General features: G+C 54.9%; 1 protein-coding gene across 4 annotated transcripts; it reads left to right on the top strand.

The window, feature by feature from the left end:
• Window positions 1–10,854: 10,854 nt before the first annotated feature.
• On the top strand, window positions 10,855–16,931 carry SLC25A51 (solute carrier family 25 member 51). Of its 4 annotated transcripts, none has more exons than XR_008428445.1 (3): window positions 10,855–10,992; window positions 11,738–13,275; window positions 16,762–16,931. XR_008428445.1 is itself a non-coding variant. In XM_053931420.1 (3 exons), the coding sequence occupies exon 3, from the start codon at window positions 12,368–12,370 to the stop codon at window positions 13,208–13,210; it is 843 nt and encodes a 280-aa protein (XP_053787395.1). In that variant the 5' UTR covers window positions 10,855–10,992; window positions 11,738–11,981; window positions 12,074–12,367; the 3' UTR covers window positions 13,211–14,835. The 4 variants fall into 4 exon arrangements, 3 of the variants coding, with proteins under 3 accessions (XP_053787395.1, XP_053787393.1, XP_053787394.1); XM_053931420.1 differs by lacking the exon at window positions 16,762–16,931 and having other exon boundaries at window positions 11,738–11,981; window positions 12,074–14,835; XM_053931418.1 differs by lacking the exon at window positions 16,762–16,931 and having other exon boundaries at window positions 11,735–14,835.
• The last annotated feature ends 321 nt before the right edge of the window (window positions 16,932–17,252 follow it).

Below are 17,252 nucleotides of genomic sequence, written 5' to 3'. Positions count from 1 at the left end.
TTATATGTAACAGGTATAATTCGCGCCATTTTTAGCATGATATATATAATATTAAATAGTTGTTAGAATGTACCCTTTGGCATTAGAAGCCCCCCTTCTCAGGCAAAACCAGGTGTTGAAACCCGATTTACAAGCAAAGGGATGTGGCTCGCCAGGAGATGGGCCTTATCTGAGGAGATATGGAGACACCCAGGCGCTGATCATGGCGTGAACGACCCGAGATGGGCATCAGGAACATCCCCCAGGCTGATACATGTAAATATCGTGTTCCCAAAAATTTCATCAAGGGTTTCAAGGACACCGGACTTCAAATTGTTCTGCCTTGTCGCCAAGAAGGAAATCTCATCAACTTATGGGACTTTGAATGAAACAAAGGACTGAATGCCGAAATCCTGGCTTCAGGCAAAATTTTCCCTACAAAAATCACTTGTACCAGGATGGTGGTGTGGGAGCATAGAGTGAAACCTCTGCTGAGGCTGATCTCTGTGTCTCACACCCAGCGCCGATCCCGGGCTCGGCTCTGTCCTTTTCCTTGTGGCTGGCTAAGTTAGATCCCTATTGCTAAAATAAATTATTTTTATTTTTTTAATTTGGCTGGATCATTTTTCATTTATAACACCTGGAAGTGAAACTTGAGGCAATTTCAGTAAGGAGGTAATATATATAATATATCTTTATTTGGAGGCTTTCATGACAAGGATCTTTATTTGGGGCAGTTATGGAAAGATGTCCACCCATGTGGGATGAATACAGTTTGTCTAAGTTTAGCAAATTAGCATAATTGACAAAAAAACACCCATTAGGAGGACAAGTGGTGATGGAATTCCCCCCCCAGGTCAGGCCCCTTCTCTGGAGCCCTCCCTTGGCACTGGCTGTACTTTGTCCATGAAATGGATCTCCAGGAGTTGCTCTCAGCCTTGGCAGCCAGAAAGAACCAAGACAGCACAGGGGCTTTGTACCCCTGGGGCTTGGAGCTCTGGAATTCGTTTTGTCTTTCTGCCTAGGGAAAGGGCATGGAAAATTAGTGGCATGGAAAACTAGTTACTAATACAATGGGTGACACAGCTACAAATGAATGTGTGAAGAATACAGAGAACACAGGAAAAAAAGGCAAAATCCAAAATGGCATCACTGTGGACCTGCTCGCTTGTAAATTACCCCAGCAGCTGCCTCAGTGGGAAAGAGGGAGACATAAGCAGCTGTTTTCCCAGCAATCTGATTTCAGTGAAGTGCTGCTGAAGTTGGTGCGATGAGGGCCCCGTCCCTGAGCTGTCAGCTTCCCCGCATGGCTCTGGAGAAAGTGTGATAAGTTAGAGAAGACTCTTTGTTCATCAAGACAGAAAGGAGAAGCCTTGTGTAGATAACAGAAAATCAAAGGAGAAGCCTTGTGTAAGATAACAGAGAGCCAAAGGAGAAGCCTTGTGTAGATAACAGGAAATCGCCAGACAGAAACTAGCTGGTATGTTGATTACTTAAGCTGGTTGTGTAATTAGAATTTAGATGCATATAACATATAACCTTATATGGAAAAGACCATTACAGGGCCGTGGACTTTCACCGAGGAAGAAGAGAGGAGCCTTCCTCAAACGACCACCAGAGAGTGGAAGAAGACCCCCTAGCAACAGAGTGCTCAAGCACAGAGTACACCCAGAGATACAGCGGACACGGAAGGAAGAGAGTATAAAAAGACTGTGGGAAGGGGGAAACGGGGTGAGCCGTTTGTGGAGCGGGGACTCCCCGGCTGCACCCAGCGCTGTTTGCTTGCCATCGCTTGCTGTAACCAATAAATTTCTGATTGACTCTTGAAAGGCTGAACAAATTATTCGCCTCTATTTATAACAAAAGGAGGTCAGAGAAGCCCGTGAGCACCCCCAGTCTGGGTCAGAGAGGGGCACAGAAGATGCTCCCGTGTCTGCGGCAGCCCCTGCCCGGCTGCGGGGGGAACAGGGGCCCGTCCGGGCAGCAGCCACCACTCGGGAGCCCAGGGTCCCCTCTCGGTGTGAGTGAGGCCGTGCAGGGCTGCTCAGAACCCACGGCGGGCAGGAGGGTGTTGTATAGGTGTATATGGGATAATTCGTGCAGATAAAAATGTTGTATATATCTAGTGGTAAGAAACACTCTTGTAAAAGACTTTTAACCGCACAAGTCAGTGTCGGGGATTGCATCAGTGTCAAAACCACCTGGACAAGAGGAGGGAGAACCTCATTTACAAACGAATGAACGCGGCCAGCCCGGAGATGGATCGTTCCCCAGGGTGATCCGAGGAACGAGGAACGATGGGACGATGAATACTGATAAATATCTGAGATTGAGAGAGCTGGAGCCATCAATGAATACTGATAAATATCTGAGATTGAGAGAGCCGGAGCCATCGATCAATACCGATAAATATCTGAGATTGGGACAGCCGGAGCCATTGATCAATACTGATAAATATCTGATAAATATCTGAGATTGAGACAGCCGGAGCCATTGATCAATACTGATAAATATCTGAGATTGGGACAGCCAGAGCCATCGATCAATACTGATAAATAACTGAGACTGAGAGAGCCGGAGCCATCGATGAATACTGATAAATATCTGGTAAATATCTGAGACTGAGACAACCGGAGCCATCGATGAATACTGATAAATATCTGAGATTGAGAGAGCTGGAGCCATTGATCAATACTGATAAATATCTGATAAATATCTGAGATTGAGAGAGCCGGAGCCATTGATCAATACTGATAAATATCTGAGACTGAGACAACCGGAGCCATCGATGAATACTGATAAATATCTGATAAATATCTGAGATTGGGACAGCCAGAGCCATCAATCAATACTGATAAATATCTGATAAATCTCTGAGACTGGGACAGCCGGAGCCATCGATCAATACTGATAAATATCTGAGACTGGGACAGCCGGAGCCATCGATCAATACTGATAAATATCTGATAAATCTCTGAGACTGGGACAGCCGGAGCCATCGATGAATACTGATAAATATCTGAGAAATATCTGAGATTGGGACAGCCAGAGCCATCAATCAATACTGATAAATATCTGATAAATATCTGAGACTGGGACAGCCGGAGCCGTCAGGGAGATACATCTCAGTGCCGGATTTCGGAACACGATCATGGGGCTCATCACTCCCCGGACATGGTTTTGCTCAGTTCAGCACACAGAAAGAACTCCACCTGAACATGTGCAGTCCTGAAAGGAAGAAAAGGGACTCTGCCTCGGGCAGAATAAACCGTGTAAAAACCGCTCGGGCAGAACAGCCGGTGTGAACACAGGGGAGCCTCTGCTGCAGCGCTCAGACCTGTGTCTCACCCAGCACCGATACGCGGGCTCGCCACTGACCCTTTTTCATTGGATTGTGCCTCTCTCAGACCGAATTTCGGTCGTGTAATAAAAAATTATTTTTATTAAATATTAAATTTGGCTCGATTAATTTTTACTTACAACAAGGGGAAGGAGGGGAAGGAGGGACACCCCACAATGGGCTGGGGCCAGAGCAGCCATGGAAACACTGCCAGGGCTCACCCTCCAAGGGGGAACGGGGCAGAGCAGGGCGGGCACGCAACACCGTGCCGGGGTATTCCAAAACCCAGGTGCAACAGAAACAGTTGGGAAACTGAGACTGAACGTCCTGCTTTTCTGAAAACGCTGCTGTCTCTGATTTCACAGCCAACAGCTCTAAGGGACTGCAAGTTCTGGGCAACAGAGCATGAGTGTGCAAAAGGAGAGTCAATACTGGGACTGCCCAAAAGCTCCTTGAAGGGGTTTGGAATCCTGATTGAGAAGCTGTGGGACTGAGGTGCTCAGAGTGCTCTCTGCTTCACCCACCTCACTTTCCTGCTCTGGGCGTCTGGAAGACCAGATGGGAGCATCATCACCAGTCTGGGGGCCCTCATGTCCTGACCTCTGAACCTTCAGCACTCTGAGTGTCACAGTGCCACTGTGTCCTGCCCCACACCCTGCACCAAGACTTACTGCATCACTCCACTCTCTGGAGAGAAGAGTCGAGGTCAAGTTTCTGACCAAAAAAAATCCACTGTACACCCAGACCCTGCTTCAGAGCACAGCCCTGGAGGAGGAGCCTGGTGCCTGAAGCCACTGTGGCAGTGCTGGCTCAGCAGCCTGGGCGAGCTGGCTGGTCACAGGACACCTGTCCCTGTGCTCAGAAACACCTCCCTGGGTCCCCTGTGTGCACAGTGGCGTTAAGGCAGGCACCATCACACAGAGCAGGACGCTGTGCCAGGCACTGTGCTGCGCCTGGCACTCGGGGCTAGCTGCAGGCTGATTCACCACCAGCAGCCTGAGGAACAGGCTGTGGAACAGGCTAACGGCAGGTGGGGTCACCTGTCCTGCCACGAGGATCCCTTGGGGCTGCTGTGGGAGCAGCAGGGCACGCACCAGGACAAGGGCTCGGCTCCCTTGTGGACGTCCAGCCTGGCCTCACAGTGCAGCGGGTGTTGCTGTCCGTGGTCAGGCTGCCCGAGGTCAGGCACAAGAACTGGAGGATGTCCTTGCCCAGCACGAGGGCCTGGGGCTGCAGGGTGTGACCAAAGCTGTTCCTTCTGCAGCCCTGTGCACCTGCACCCTCCCGGGCTGCCCAACGGGACTCACTGGCACTGCTCAGCACAATCTGGCTTCCTCAAAGAAAGCAGTTAAATATTTACACAGCAGAGGTGTTCAATATTTTCCAGACAAACAAAATCACGTCCTAAATCCACATCTTAAAGTGTTAAGAAACAATTACAAATTGCCTTTGCCTATCCCGCTTTGACAAACAGCAGAGATCAGAGGGTAATTAAATCACACCTCCTTTTATTTGCCCATTCCCGACGGCCGCTTCCTTCGGTCTCTCAGCCGCACGCCGAGCCCAGTGGGGTGTGGCCACGGCCCACGTCCATCGGGCACGCTCGGCTGCCTGCGAGGCCACGGCCACGGCCGCGCAGCTGGCCCTGGGCCGGGCAGGGACCCGCAGCTCTGGCCAGCTCGGCCATGCTCCCACTCAGGCTGCAGCGAGCCCACCGCTCACCACCACAATTCCTGCTGGTGTTCTAATTCCTGCCTCCTACTCCAGCTGGTAATCCCTGCCCAGCAAACTCCCGCTGACAGCTGGGCAGGGAAGGCTCCCCTTCCTCCCCACCTCCAGAACTTCTCTCTACAGTCGTTGAGTCATGGAACGAAAAATGGGCCCAAACCCTGGGCAGCCCCAACCCTTGGATGGAGCTGCTCTGGGCAGGTGTCTGGAGAGGAACCCCCAAGCCCTCCAGCAGTGCTAGCACTGGGGATTTTGGCAGTGAGGGCACCCAGCCCTCGCCACCACCATCCCGTCTGGCACAGGCACAGATCTGAGAGCTGTGGGCAACTGCAGGCTGAGATGATGCTGAGGGAAAGCCTCAGTTCAGTGTCCAGCGTGTGTCCCCAGCCAAAAGCCTCTCCTCTCTGACCCCTGACTGCAGCAGGCGCCAGCCAGGACTGGCCACGGTGAGGGGCATGGCCAGGGGTGGGCACGGCAGCCCCCAGCCTCTGCAGCTGGGCTTTCACAGGCTCGAGCGGGCCTGACGAGGTGACTCCAGCTTCACCAGAGACAGCAGGGAGTGCCAGCCACTGCCTTTCCTCTGGGCTGCTCAGCCGCGGAAAGGAGCTGGGGAGCAGCAGGGACAGGGAGGAGGGCTCACAGCCCTCTGCTGTCCTGCAGGCAGTGCCCAGCGTGGGTCAGGTCCCTACAGGTGCTGCCTCCCAGTCCCACCTGCCCTCGGGAGCAAAGGAATGCTCTCCCTTCGCAGCCCTGTGGCCAGCTGGCCAAAGCCTGGGCTCCCCTGTCCTGCTGCAGCCCTGGCTGCAGAGACTCGAGCTCCAGCTGCGTGTGAGGGGCGTGCAGCTGGCTGCTCTGTCACCGCTGTCCCCCTTCCACAGGGCGCCTGGAGCGCAGAGCAGCAGTGGGGCGGGCAGGGCCGCCCGTGGGGAGTGCTGGCCACCGCTGGCCAGCGCTGGCCCCAGCCTGCCCTGCCCCACCGCCTCCACCGGTGCAGCGCCTCACCCTGCTGCAGCAGCTCCAGCCAGCCACAGGGGCCAGCGGCGCCGGGGCAAACTCGGGCTGCCAAACTCGCCCCGCGCCCACCGGAGCCGGCACCGGCCCCTGCAGCCCCGGCAGCGACAGGCGCCTGCAGCGCCCTGCGTGTGCTAAGTACATCTCTCTCTTTCTCAGGATTTTTCATAGAGGAGCACAGAGAGAAGGAACGAGAAAACAATTTCTATTCCTGCTCCTTCTTTCTCCCGTGTGGAATGTGTTTGGGGAATTGTTTACTTGAGGTGATTGCTTAATTAGATTCTAGTAAAGATTGCTTGAGCCTGATGGCCAATCAGATCCACCTCTGTCTAGGCTCTCGAAAACAGGGTCACAAGTTGTTAGTTAGTTAGATATAACAGTTTAAAAAGTATGCAGTTCTAATATCTTCCTTTATATAGTATATTAATGTACTATAACATAGTTATAATAAAGAAATAATTCATCCTTCTGCACTAATATTAGCCATCATAATTTCTTCCCATTGAGTTCACCTACATTTTGCAATACCTGCGTGCTCCTGGTTTTGGAGGCCAGGCAGGGCTGCCAGGATGAAGCAATACGTGGAATAAATAAATAGACTCCATAACTTGGGGTAGTTATGAAGTGGGTCTGTATGCCAGCACCCATCACAGGTGAGACAGCTCTCCAAAACTTGTGCCCCGAGCCTCAGTCTGACCCACACCTTTATTCCCAAAGCTGTTCCATATGCAATACACTGCACAACTTTTTCATGCACATTCAACCCCTGGCCCCGCCTGTCCTCGCCTCTCATGCTAAGTAAGTCCACGCCCTTCTGGGCATGCGTGGTTTGCTGTGGTGGTCGTACGGGGGGTCTCTTGGTGGTCCTGAGGCTGAAGATTGTGGTCTTCCTCATGACTGAACTTTTGAACTTTTCCTCTCTGCGCGTGCGCTGTCGGTCCTTTGGTGTTATCTGAGTAGGTCTGTCAGTCCTGATGGGCTTGGAGACAGAGGAGCTTCTTTATCTGGGTTCTTTGCCTCCTCTGGTATTGTTCTTTATGCAAGAAGCTTCAGAAATTTGCATTTTCCTATGCCCTTTGTACCAGACAGAGGTTGCTTAAGTAAAAGGTTAAAATTCAACACATAACTCTACAAGCTAAATTATAAATGCTTAATTAATTTTGTCAACCTAACTCTAAAAATCTCTGTTTCAAGGAGGCCTCTCTCCAGTCTCTCCAGGCCCACAGCTCCACGCCGGGCTGGCTGTGCCAGTCTGAGCTCCAGGCAGCCCAGGCACCGCTGGTGGCAGCCCCGCAGCTGCAGCAGCCCAGGCTGGGCAGGCACAGGCGGCACAGCAGGAGCCAGCACAGCTCCAGCAGCAGGGCACAGACCTCCCTCAGCACCTCTGGGGGACAAGGCCACGGAATCACAGAACCACTGACGGGGGGGGGAAAGACCTGTGAGGCCATGGAGCCTTTGAGCAGTCATCAGCAATGAGGCAGTGTTGGAACCCAAGGTGTCCCTCAGACACTCTTAGATGTTCTGGGCCCAGAGCAGAAGCCTCTGAGACCCTGGCAGGTGGCCAAGAACCCCTATAGTCTTGAGTCTGACCCATGGAACAATTTACCAACCTTGCAGGAAGAACAAGAAATCACAAAAGTTTAGATATTATAATAGAAGTAGTCACAAAGTGAAAGGTAGGATTTTTGAGTGCTATACAGGGGGTTTTAGGCCTTGTACAGAGGGGTCTGAGTTTTGTACATAGGGGTCAGAGGTTCTGAGATGGAGGGATTTGGGCGTGCCCTGTCCTCCTTCTTTCTTCTTCCTATTCCCCATGTTCTTAGTGGTGTTGGCACTCACAGATTGGTTTAGAGTAGAAAGTCACTGTTCAATATAGGTAATAGGCATTGGGGAAAAACTGTAAACACCTAATACGTAATGTGTGATATAAAAGATGGCACCAGCCCCTCAAGAGACGGAGACAGAGACGGAGACAGAGACAGAGACGGAGACAGAGAAGAAGACGAAGAGAGACGCAGAAGGAGAAGAAATCAGGGACAATGTCAGGGAGTCTGTGTGCCTTGAGATAACATGCAATAAACTGCCTTGAGACCAGACGACTGAAGACTACTGAGTCTTTCTTTGAAGGCACAGGTTGGAGGAGAGACTTTACCACCACCCAGAGTCACCCCAATCTGGGGGAAGGCTCCAGCAAGGCAGAGCACAGCACAGGGTGCCACACGCGGGCTCTCCCTCAGCTCCCCCACGGACAGCGACTCCAGCACCTCTCCGGGCAGCCCGTTCCAAAGTCTAATCGCCCCGAGACAAAATTCTTCCTGATGCCCCAGCCTGACCCTCCCCTAACACAGCTCGACACTGTGTCCTCTCATCAGTGCCTGTCCAGCCAGCACAGGGAGGGCAAAGCCGGAGCGGGGCTCACAGGGACGTGAGGATTCATGCCTGTCCAGGGCACGGCTGACCAGTGCTGCCCAGACACACTGGCCACCGTCACCCCCAGCCCCCTCAAGCTCACGGGCCAGCAGGGCCACATGGGCTGCTCTGGGCTTTCTGCTCTCTCAGGGCAGTCAGAATTACATCGCTTAACCAGGGGCTTTTGGGCAAACAAGCCCATCTGCGGGTCCTGCCAAGGACACGGGGCTCCTGGGTGTGAAAAACGCGTATTTTATGATTGCCTTTACGCAAATGTTGCAATGAACATTACATGTGTAACGTTGGAAAGTTGTGCTGTATCAATTCTCTCCAGTAGTGTGCTGAATGTATTCTTAGGTTGTAACACAATGTTAAAATAGGAACTATACTATGTAAGATACTTTTTAAAGAGCTCAAGAAAGAGATGAGATAATCAAGGAATTCTTCGCACAAAGATAACAATTACAGAAACCCCTAAATTTTCCAGAGGAGAGGAATTTATGGCTTTCCTTATCAATAGAAACAAACTTCTTCAAGCCTGACTGAGACTCGAAGGCGCCTGGGAATTAACAGAAACTTTTTGACAAGTACCATATGAATTTCTTGTTTTAAATAAAATATATGCATAATCATGAAGTGTTTTGTATATGCAACAGGCTCTTGCTTTTAAGGTGATTCCTTTGTTCACAAGGCATGCTTGTCGTGGCTTAAGGGCCCGAGAGCATCCGGATGTCCGTAATTCTTTGCTTTTTATTGTCTTGTGGTTGTCCTAACTCTAAATTTTTATTACTCTAATTGTATTACTATTTTTATAACCATTTTATTATTATTAACCTTTAAAAATTAAAAAAAAACAAGTGATTGGCGTTTTTCACATGGGGCAAGGTGTGACCCACTCTGAGCCCCAGCAGAGCCCTCCAGCCAGGAGAGGGATCGCTCACAGCCGGCCGCAGACCCAGCCCGGGCAGGGACAGCGTTTCGTGGCGGCGGTGCCCCGCTCCTCACCGCCACTGCCCCGGCACGACCCGGCAGGGCACGGCACGGCAGCGGAGGGAGAACGAACGGGGCGCAGCTCGGCGGGACACACAGCCCTGCCGCGCTCGCAGGGCCCGTGCGGCGCGGGGCTGAGCCGCGCGGCCTTGGGCAGCGGTGAACACCGCGACCGAAACGGGCCGTTACCGTTCGCTGCCCAGCCGGGAGAACGGGCTCGGCCCCGCACCGGCACACACGCTCCGCCGCCGCTTCCCGTCCGCTGCGAGGGGCAGAGCGGGCGCCAGGATCAGCCTCTGCGGGCGCCAGGATCAGCCTCTGCGGGAGCCAGGATCAGCCTCTGCGGGAGCCAGGATCAGCTCTCCGCGGGCTGGGGCCGGGCTGGGTCCCACCGGGGAGCACCGGCGGCCGCAGCAGGGACGGAGAGCCGGCCCGGAGCGGAGCTGTCCCGGAGCTGTCCCGGAGCTCTCCTGTCCCGGAGCTGTCCCGGAGCTGTCCCGGAGCTCTCCTGTCCCGGAGCTCTCCTGTCCCGGAGCTCTCCCGGAGCTGTCCCGGAGCTCTTCTGTCCCGGAGCTCTCCTGTCCCGGAGCTGTCCCGGAGCTCTCCTGTCCCGGAGCTCTCCTGTCCCGGAGCTGTCCCGGAGCTCTCCTGTCCCGGAGCTCTCCTTTCCGGAGCTGTCCTGTCCCGGAGCTGTCCCGGAGCTCTCCTTTCCGGAGCTCTCCTGTCCCGGAGCTCTCCTGTCCCGGAGCTCTCCCGGAGCTGTCCCGGAGCTCTCCTGTCCGGAGCTCTCCTGTCCCGGAGCTGTCCCGGAGCTGTCCCGGAGCTCTCCTGTCCCGGAGCTCTCCTTTCCGGAGCTGTCCTGTCCCGGAGCTGTCCCGGAGCTGTCCCGGAGCTCTCCTGTCCCGGAGCTCTCCTGTCCCGGAGCTGTCCCGGAGCTCTCCTGTCCGGAGCTCTCCTGTCCGGAGCTCTCCTGTCCCGGAGCTCTCCTGTCCCGGAGCTGTCCCGGAGCTCTCCTGTCCCGGAGCTCTCCTGTCCCGGAGCTGTCCCGGAGCTCTCCTGTCCGGAGCTCTCCTGTCCGGAGCTCTCCTGTCCCGGAGCTCTCCTGTCCCGGAGCTGTCCCGGAGCTCTCCTGTCCGGAGCTCTCCTGTCCCGGAGCTCTCCTGTCCGGAGCTCCCTCAGGCCGTTCCCGCCCGCGCTGCCGCCGCCACTCACTCGTCGCCGCCCCGCCCTCGGGGGCGTGGCTAGACGAACATCGCCGCCTGATTGGCGGACGCGCCTGGAGGCGTGGCCTGTGGCGCGCGGCTGGTTGACGCCGCCGGGTCCGCGCGCCCTCCGCCGGCCCCGCCCCGTGCGGCGGCGCGGTGGCGTCACACGGCGGCGCGGTGACGTCAGAGAGCGGCGCGAGGCCGCGCCGGGCCGGGCGCTTGTGGCGCCGCGCTCCCGCTGCCGGTGCGGCCCCGGTGAGGCCCCGGTGAGGCCCCGGTGCGCTCCCGGTGCGCTCCGCTCCGCTCCCGCCATGGCAGCGCCGCCCGCAGGTGCGTCCCGCCCGCCCGCCGCGGGCTCTGCGCGGCCGCGCAGGCGCCGGGGGAGCGGCAGTCGCGGTTCCCTGGGCCCGGCCGCGCCGCGGCCGCCGCCGGGCTGACCTTGGGCCCTGCTGGCGGAGCTGGGATCCCGCCGGGCGGCGCGGGGCGTGCGGGCGCGGCGCCGCGGGGCAGGACACGGTGCCGGGGGGCGGTCGGGAGGCCCGGGGCGGGCGCGGCCCCGGCGGTGCGCGGGCAGCGCGGGGCTCCGGCCGCCGCGGCCCGGAGCGGGGAGGCCCCGCCGGAGCCTTCCGGGACGCTGCTCCTGCCTCCGGAGCGCGGCGCTTCCCAGGGGACGGGGACGCTGCTCGCGTCAAAGGCAGCGGGAGCCTCGGGAGCAATCGGCGCTCCCGCTCTTCTCCCCCGTCCTTTCTCTGCCTTTCTCCCCCCCGCCCTTTTCTGCCCTCCCTTTGCTCCTCCCTTTTCTCCCAGCTCCTTTCCCTTTCCTTCCCCCTTTCTTTCTCCCCTCCTCCTTTCAGTCGCTCCTCGTGCCAGGCAGGGCTGTTGTCCCCAAAGGCCCCTCCAGATCCTGGGGCCTCTCGTGTGCTGCAGGTGCTGGGGGGGGAATTTGAGGCTCAGGAACACCCACGGCCTCGCACGGCTGTGGCACACCTTGCTCCGGCTGAGCGGTGATTTGGGCACCTGCAGAAGCACCTTTTCATAACAGTTAAATAAATAATCCCATTCTTCTGTCCAGCAGGGTTTGCCAGGTAAAGGTCCCTGCAGTCCTCCTCCAGACTGTCTGGTCCAGCTGCCTCTGTCCACATCCTTCGGGGCCCTGGGCCTGGCTGAATTCGACTCGTGAAACGCCTCAGCAGGACGTGGACGTCGGGCGTGGGGGCTGTGCAGAGGAGGCTGCACGGCAGTGGGCTGGGACTCGCACAGAATTCCTGCACGGCGTCACTGAAGTCAAAAACCCGTGTGGCATCTGTGCATCCCCAAAGGTGTGGTTTGTGCCACAGGGAGAGGCAGAGCGCGAGGATCGGGTTTTGTGACGCTGCTGCACGTGCTTGGTTTGGTTTTGGTTTTCTTATAGGTTTTTGGGCAGCCTCTCTTCTGTTCGTCCGCACAGTGTTTTGTCAGTGTGAGGCCCAGCCTTTCACTGCTGGAATTCGTAATTCCAGGGGAAATCTATTCCTGTTTAAATTCGGAGCAGCGCGGGAGGGGAAGAAGTGCCGCTTTTCCTGGAGGCCTGGACCGTGGGCAGAAATGGCACCAGAGCTGTCAGGCGTGGCTGTGGGCTGCCGTTCCCCCCGGGCCCCGGGGGCCGTTTGTGGCCGGCTGACGCAGTAGCGGCCGCGGGGCAGCCACGGCCGTCTGCGGCGGCGCCATGGCTCCGGCCGCCCCCGAGGAGGCGGCGGGCTCCTCGGGCAAGCACTACGTGTGCGGGCTGTGCGCGGCCTTCACCAACATCGCGGTGACCTTCCCCATCCAGAAGGTGCTGTTCCGGCAGCAGCTGTACGGGCTGCGCGCGCGCGACGCCGTGCGCCAGCTGCGCCGCGACGGGCTGCGCACGCTCTACCGCGGCATCCTGCCCCCGCTGGTGCAGAAGACCACCACGCTGGCCCTCATGTTCGGCCTCTACGAGGATTTCTCGGCGCTGCTGCTCAGCCAGGCCCGCGCCCCCGAGCTGCTGACGCGCAGCGCGGCGGCCGCGCTGGCCGGCACCACCGAGGCCGTGCTCACGCCCTTCGAGCGCGTGCAGACGCTGCTGCAGGACTACAGGCACCACGACAAGTTCACAAACACTTACCAGGCTTTCAAGGTGCTGAAGGCCTACGGGATGCGGGAGTATTACCGGGGACTGGTGCCTATTCTGCTCCGGAACGGGCCCAGCAACGTGCTCTTCTTCGGGCTGCGGGGGCCCATCAAGCAGTGTCTGCCCGAGGCCACCTCGTACAGCTCTCACCTGGTCAACGACTTCATCTGCGGGGGGCTGCTGGGCGCCGTGCTGGGCTTCTTGTTCTTCCCTGTGAATGTCGTAAAGACTCGCATGCAAGCTCAGATTGGTGGCGAATTTCAGTCCTTCTCCAAAGTGTTGGTGAAGATCTGGCTGGAACGCGACAGGAAGGTGATGCACCTGTTCAGAGGAGCCCACCTGAACTACCACCGCTCTGTGCTGTCCTGGGGGATCATCAACGCCACCTACGAGTTCCTGCTGAAGCTGCTGTGACCCCGTCCTGCTCGTGGGGCGTCAGCACTCAGCGTCCCAGGGAGCAGTGCCTGTGCGTGTGACAGGTAATTCCTCCCAGCTTTCCGTATTTATGGGGTGAATGGTGATGCATTTAAACCTTGGTGCAATTATGATGAACTTCTTAAAGTATTCCTTTGCCGGCAGGTGAGTTTACCCATAACAGAGCTACCAGACAAATACAAGGTGTAAAAGAGGAAGGAAAAGTAGTCTGTATCACTCCTAGAATTGTGTTAGGCTCTGTGATGGGGTGCACTCCACTGCCCATGTTTAGAACATGAGAATCAAGGAGGAGCTGAAGAAAAACAATTCCATTGCCTGATCATCTTCCCAGCCTCGATTTTGGAACTGCATTTTCAGATGTTTTGGGGTCCTCGTTGTGTAAAGCTCAAAGGACACGTTCAGAAGGGGATGACTGAGGTGCAGAGCTCCCAGCTGCACCTCAGCTGCTGCAGCCGCCGCAGGTGCGGCCTGTGGTGACCGTGTCCTCCAGCCGTGGCACTGACCTCAGCCCAGGCTGGACCTCCGTGTGTGTATGTGTGCGTGTTTGTACGTGTGCCTTCCTGGGAAAAGGGAAAAGTGGAAGGAATGGGACAGCAAACTCACTAAAGCTTTAAAGTGTCCTTCCTCGTTAAAAAACATGGACTTTGTTCTGCTTCTTCTGAGGACTTTTTTATTTTTTAATTGCTGCTTTTTCTGTTGCCGCCAGCTACAGGATCAGGGAGGTGTCCCTGTCTGTAAGGCTCACAGGACACTCCAGCTCCTGCAGCTGGTCAAGCACTTCACACACGGCTTCTTGCACTGCCACGTCTTGTCTTTACTCAGCTCCCTCTGTGGAATTACCAATCACGAGATGTTTGTACCCAAAACTCGGGGTTCTGCCTGCTTGGTGTGTTCTGTTAAGGGTTCTGCAACACAAGGGTGGCACAGGCAAGGTGAGAGTCCTGGGTTACCTGCTTCAGTGGAGGTCTGTAGGTATAGAGGAGATGAGAAGCCAAAGATGACCTTGGAAGCAGGGAGGCAGGAAAGGTGGAGTGCTTGGAGACGTGTTTCAGGACTTCTGTAGGCAGACATTGAAAAGGACTGACAGAAACCTGTGTCTCACAGACACGGGAGGTGAGAGAGAGAAGACTTGAGGCTTTAGATACAGGGACAGAAGAGCGAGCACAACCCTGATTTAGATGAGGGTCCCTACGAAAAGTGTTTGAATCTCCCTGAGGGCTTCCTCTTTAATTAAACTATACATTCACATATAAACCAAAACACTGTGGATGATGGGGAGCAGCAAAGCTTTCAGAAACTGCTTTGAATTTAGTCTTGTCTTAAGTCTTGGAAGGGGCTATTGCTTTTCTGAATTTGAGTTTTCCATTTGCTAAAACTGTCTTCCGAAATTGATCCTAATCAGTGTGTTGTAATCATACAGTCCCGAGCTTCAGAGACAGCAGTGGGTGGGCACAAGCACGAGTTCCTGTATCCCAGTGGTGATTATCTCCATCTAAATAAAATGTTTACTGGATGTTTGTTACTGGCAGAATCTGATTTTACCGGTGTACCTTTTTTTTTTTTGTAATCTCTCCTTGATGGAATAAAAAAAAATCTGCATCCTGTTTCTCTGTGGAAGATGTTATGTACTCCTGTAATGTCAGGGAAACCAAAGTGTCGAGGGTGAGAGTTTGGCAAAGGCTCAGAGCTGGTCAGTGCCCAGCTACCCCAGCAAAAATGAAATAGTGGAGCTGTGGGTCAGAAGTTCAGAGTCAATTATTCAGAAAAACTTAATGTAAAAGCACTACTGTGACACACACACTTGTGAGTGGCAGCATCTAAGCACTTGGAAGTGTTTCTTCTCTTAATTTTAGGGGACGGGCAAGAGTCAGCATGGCTCATTTTAACATAAATAAAATGCATTTCAATTCAGTGAATTATTAAATGTTTATTATGCAAGCAAGAGAAACTGTCCACAAATAGTAAGTTACTGTACGGCTGTAAGTACAATACTTCCAAAGCAGTTCTGATACTTCATATACGGTATTAAAAGGCTACAGTTTTTACTATGAAATCTCAGGTATTTCAAAATACTCTACATGCACAATTTGTTTCTGTATTAAAAACCTTATACTTAACTGAGGATATTTAGTGCTTTAGAAAATGCACCTTTAACTAAGATCAGCCAATGAGAAGTTTCTGTTTCCTGCAGGTTAAAAACATGATGGGTCGTTGACTTCTTCCTTTCTCTCCAACTTTTTACAGTCTTGTAAACTACATTTTTGAAAGCTTTCATTTGGCAAGTGTATTTATTTTTTTCTAAGAGTTTTTATGTCCTAGAGCAACAGACCCATGTATTACGATGTCAGAACCTTCTCCACATCAGTGCTACCCAAATAAAAATCACAACACAAACGGAAACAAACCCCACTAAATTAACCAAGACCCATCCCCCCCTCCCCGAAAAAAACGGACGTTTACATTCTAATTCTGGTAGTAGGCATCGAGCTGTCCTTACCCCAAGACTCCACGAGTGCAAACAATCGTGTGTGTGTGTGTGAGGGGGGGCACCGCTGTGCTTTTCCTCTATCCCCATGGTGCGGCGGTGCCGTCCCTGCGTGAGCCAGGAGCAGCAGCCCCGCGCGGTGCCTCCCCGGGCACTGCACAGCACCCCCGGGCTGGGACAGAGCAGAACCTGCCCCGACCCTGCCCTGGGACAGAGCAGAACCTGCCCCGACCCTGCCCTGGGACAGAGCAGAACCTGCCCCGACCCCGGGCTGGGACAGAGCAGAACCTGCCCCGACCCTGCCCTGGGACAGAGCAGAACCTGCCCCGACCCCGGGCTGGGACAGAGCAGAACCTGCCCCGACCCCGGGCTGGGACAGAGCAGAACCTGCCCCGACCCCGGACTGGGACAGAGCAGAACCTGCCCCGACCCCGGGCTGGGACAGAGCAGAACCTGCCCCGACCCCGGGCTGGGACAGAGCAGAACCTGCCCCGACCCCGCCCTGGGACAGAGCAGAACCAGCCCCGACCCCGCCCTGGGACAGAGCAGAACCAGCCCCGACCCCGGACTGGGACAGAGCAGAACCAGCCCCGACCCCGGGCTGGGACAGAGCAGAACCTGCCCCGACCCCGGGCTGGGACAGAGCAGAACCTGCCCCGACCCCGCCACCTCCCCGCGGGGCTCCGCGGCTGCCGGGCTCCGCCGCCGGGCGCCGTTCTCCCGCGAGCTCTCGGTGTGGAACCACCGACAACGCCGCGTACTCGGCAGCCACCGAGCTCTGGCCCCGCGAGAAACGCCGCGGAATTCATCCAGTGCTGCCCCACCAGGTCACAGACTCCCCTGGTGTGAGCCACCCCTCCCCTCTGCCAGCACAGTCCATCTCCCTTGGAAATGTTCCCTTACAGTTGTTTCACAGTTTTTTATACTTCTCGAGGTCGAGCATTCAACTTTTGAAACACAACTAGAAGATAAACATTTTTTGTTTGTTTGTTTGACTACCTAGAAATAACCCAAAGCTCACCAACACATAACTTCATTGTTTCAGTAATGCTACTGAGAGAGAACTGAAAACACTTGCACCACCACATGACCGTGAGGCATGTCAGCTGTAAGCCACTGAGAAGTGAACTTCACAGGTAAAACATGGTAAAGCCTTCATGGAAAACTTCCAAGTTTGTTGAAAAGGAGTAATCAATCGAATGACCAAAATCTAAGACTACCTACTTACTCTAATTCAAACTTATTACAAATGTCATCAGAAAAACTAAGTAACATTTCTACAGCATACATGTACTGATTCTGTCATTTTATGCATCTGTTGGACACGCTACAAAAGCATCAAGGTGACCAAACCCCTCCACCAGGTGAGCTGTCGGTCCCGGAGCCAGGCAGGGCCTGTCAGCCAAGCACAGGTGCTATCAAGGAGTGGTGACACACCTGTCACACATCTGTCACTTCGGGGTAATGGTCCTCTGTACAAGGTGAGTGTCCAAAGCTCAGCACAATACTGGTGTAAAACACAGCGTATCATGAGGT

The sequence above is a fragment of the Vidua chalybeata genome, chromosome Z (genome assembly GCF_026979565.1).
Source record: "Vidua chalybeata isolate OUT-0048 chromosome Z, bVidCha1 merged haplotype, whole genome shotgun sequence".
Lineage (NCBI taxonomy): Eukaryota > Metazoa > Chordata > Aves > Passeriformes > Viduidae > Vidua > Vidua chalybeata.
The sequence above is the reverse complement of the archived record's forward strand: the minus strand, read 5'-3'. Positions and strand labels throughout refer to the sequence as shown.

Excerpts from the sequence above, each read along its gene's own strand:
- SLC25A51 (XM_053931420.1), top strand. The coding sequence starts at position 12,368 with ATGGCTCCGGCCGCCCCCGAGGAGGCGGCGGGCTCCTCGGGCAAGCAC.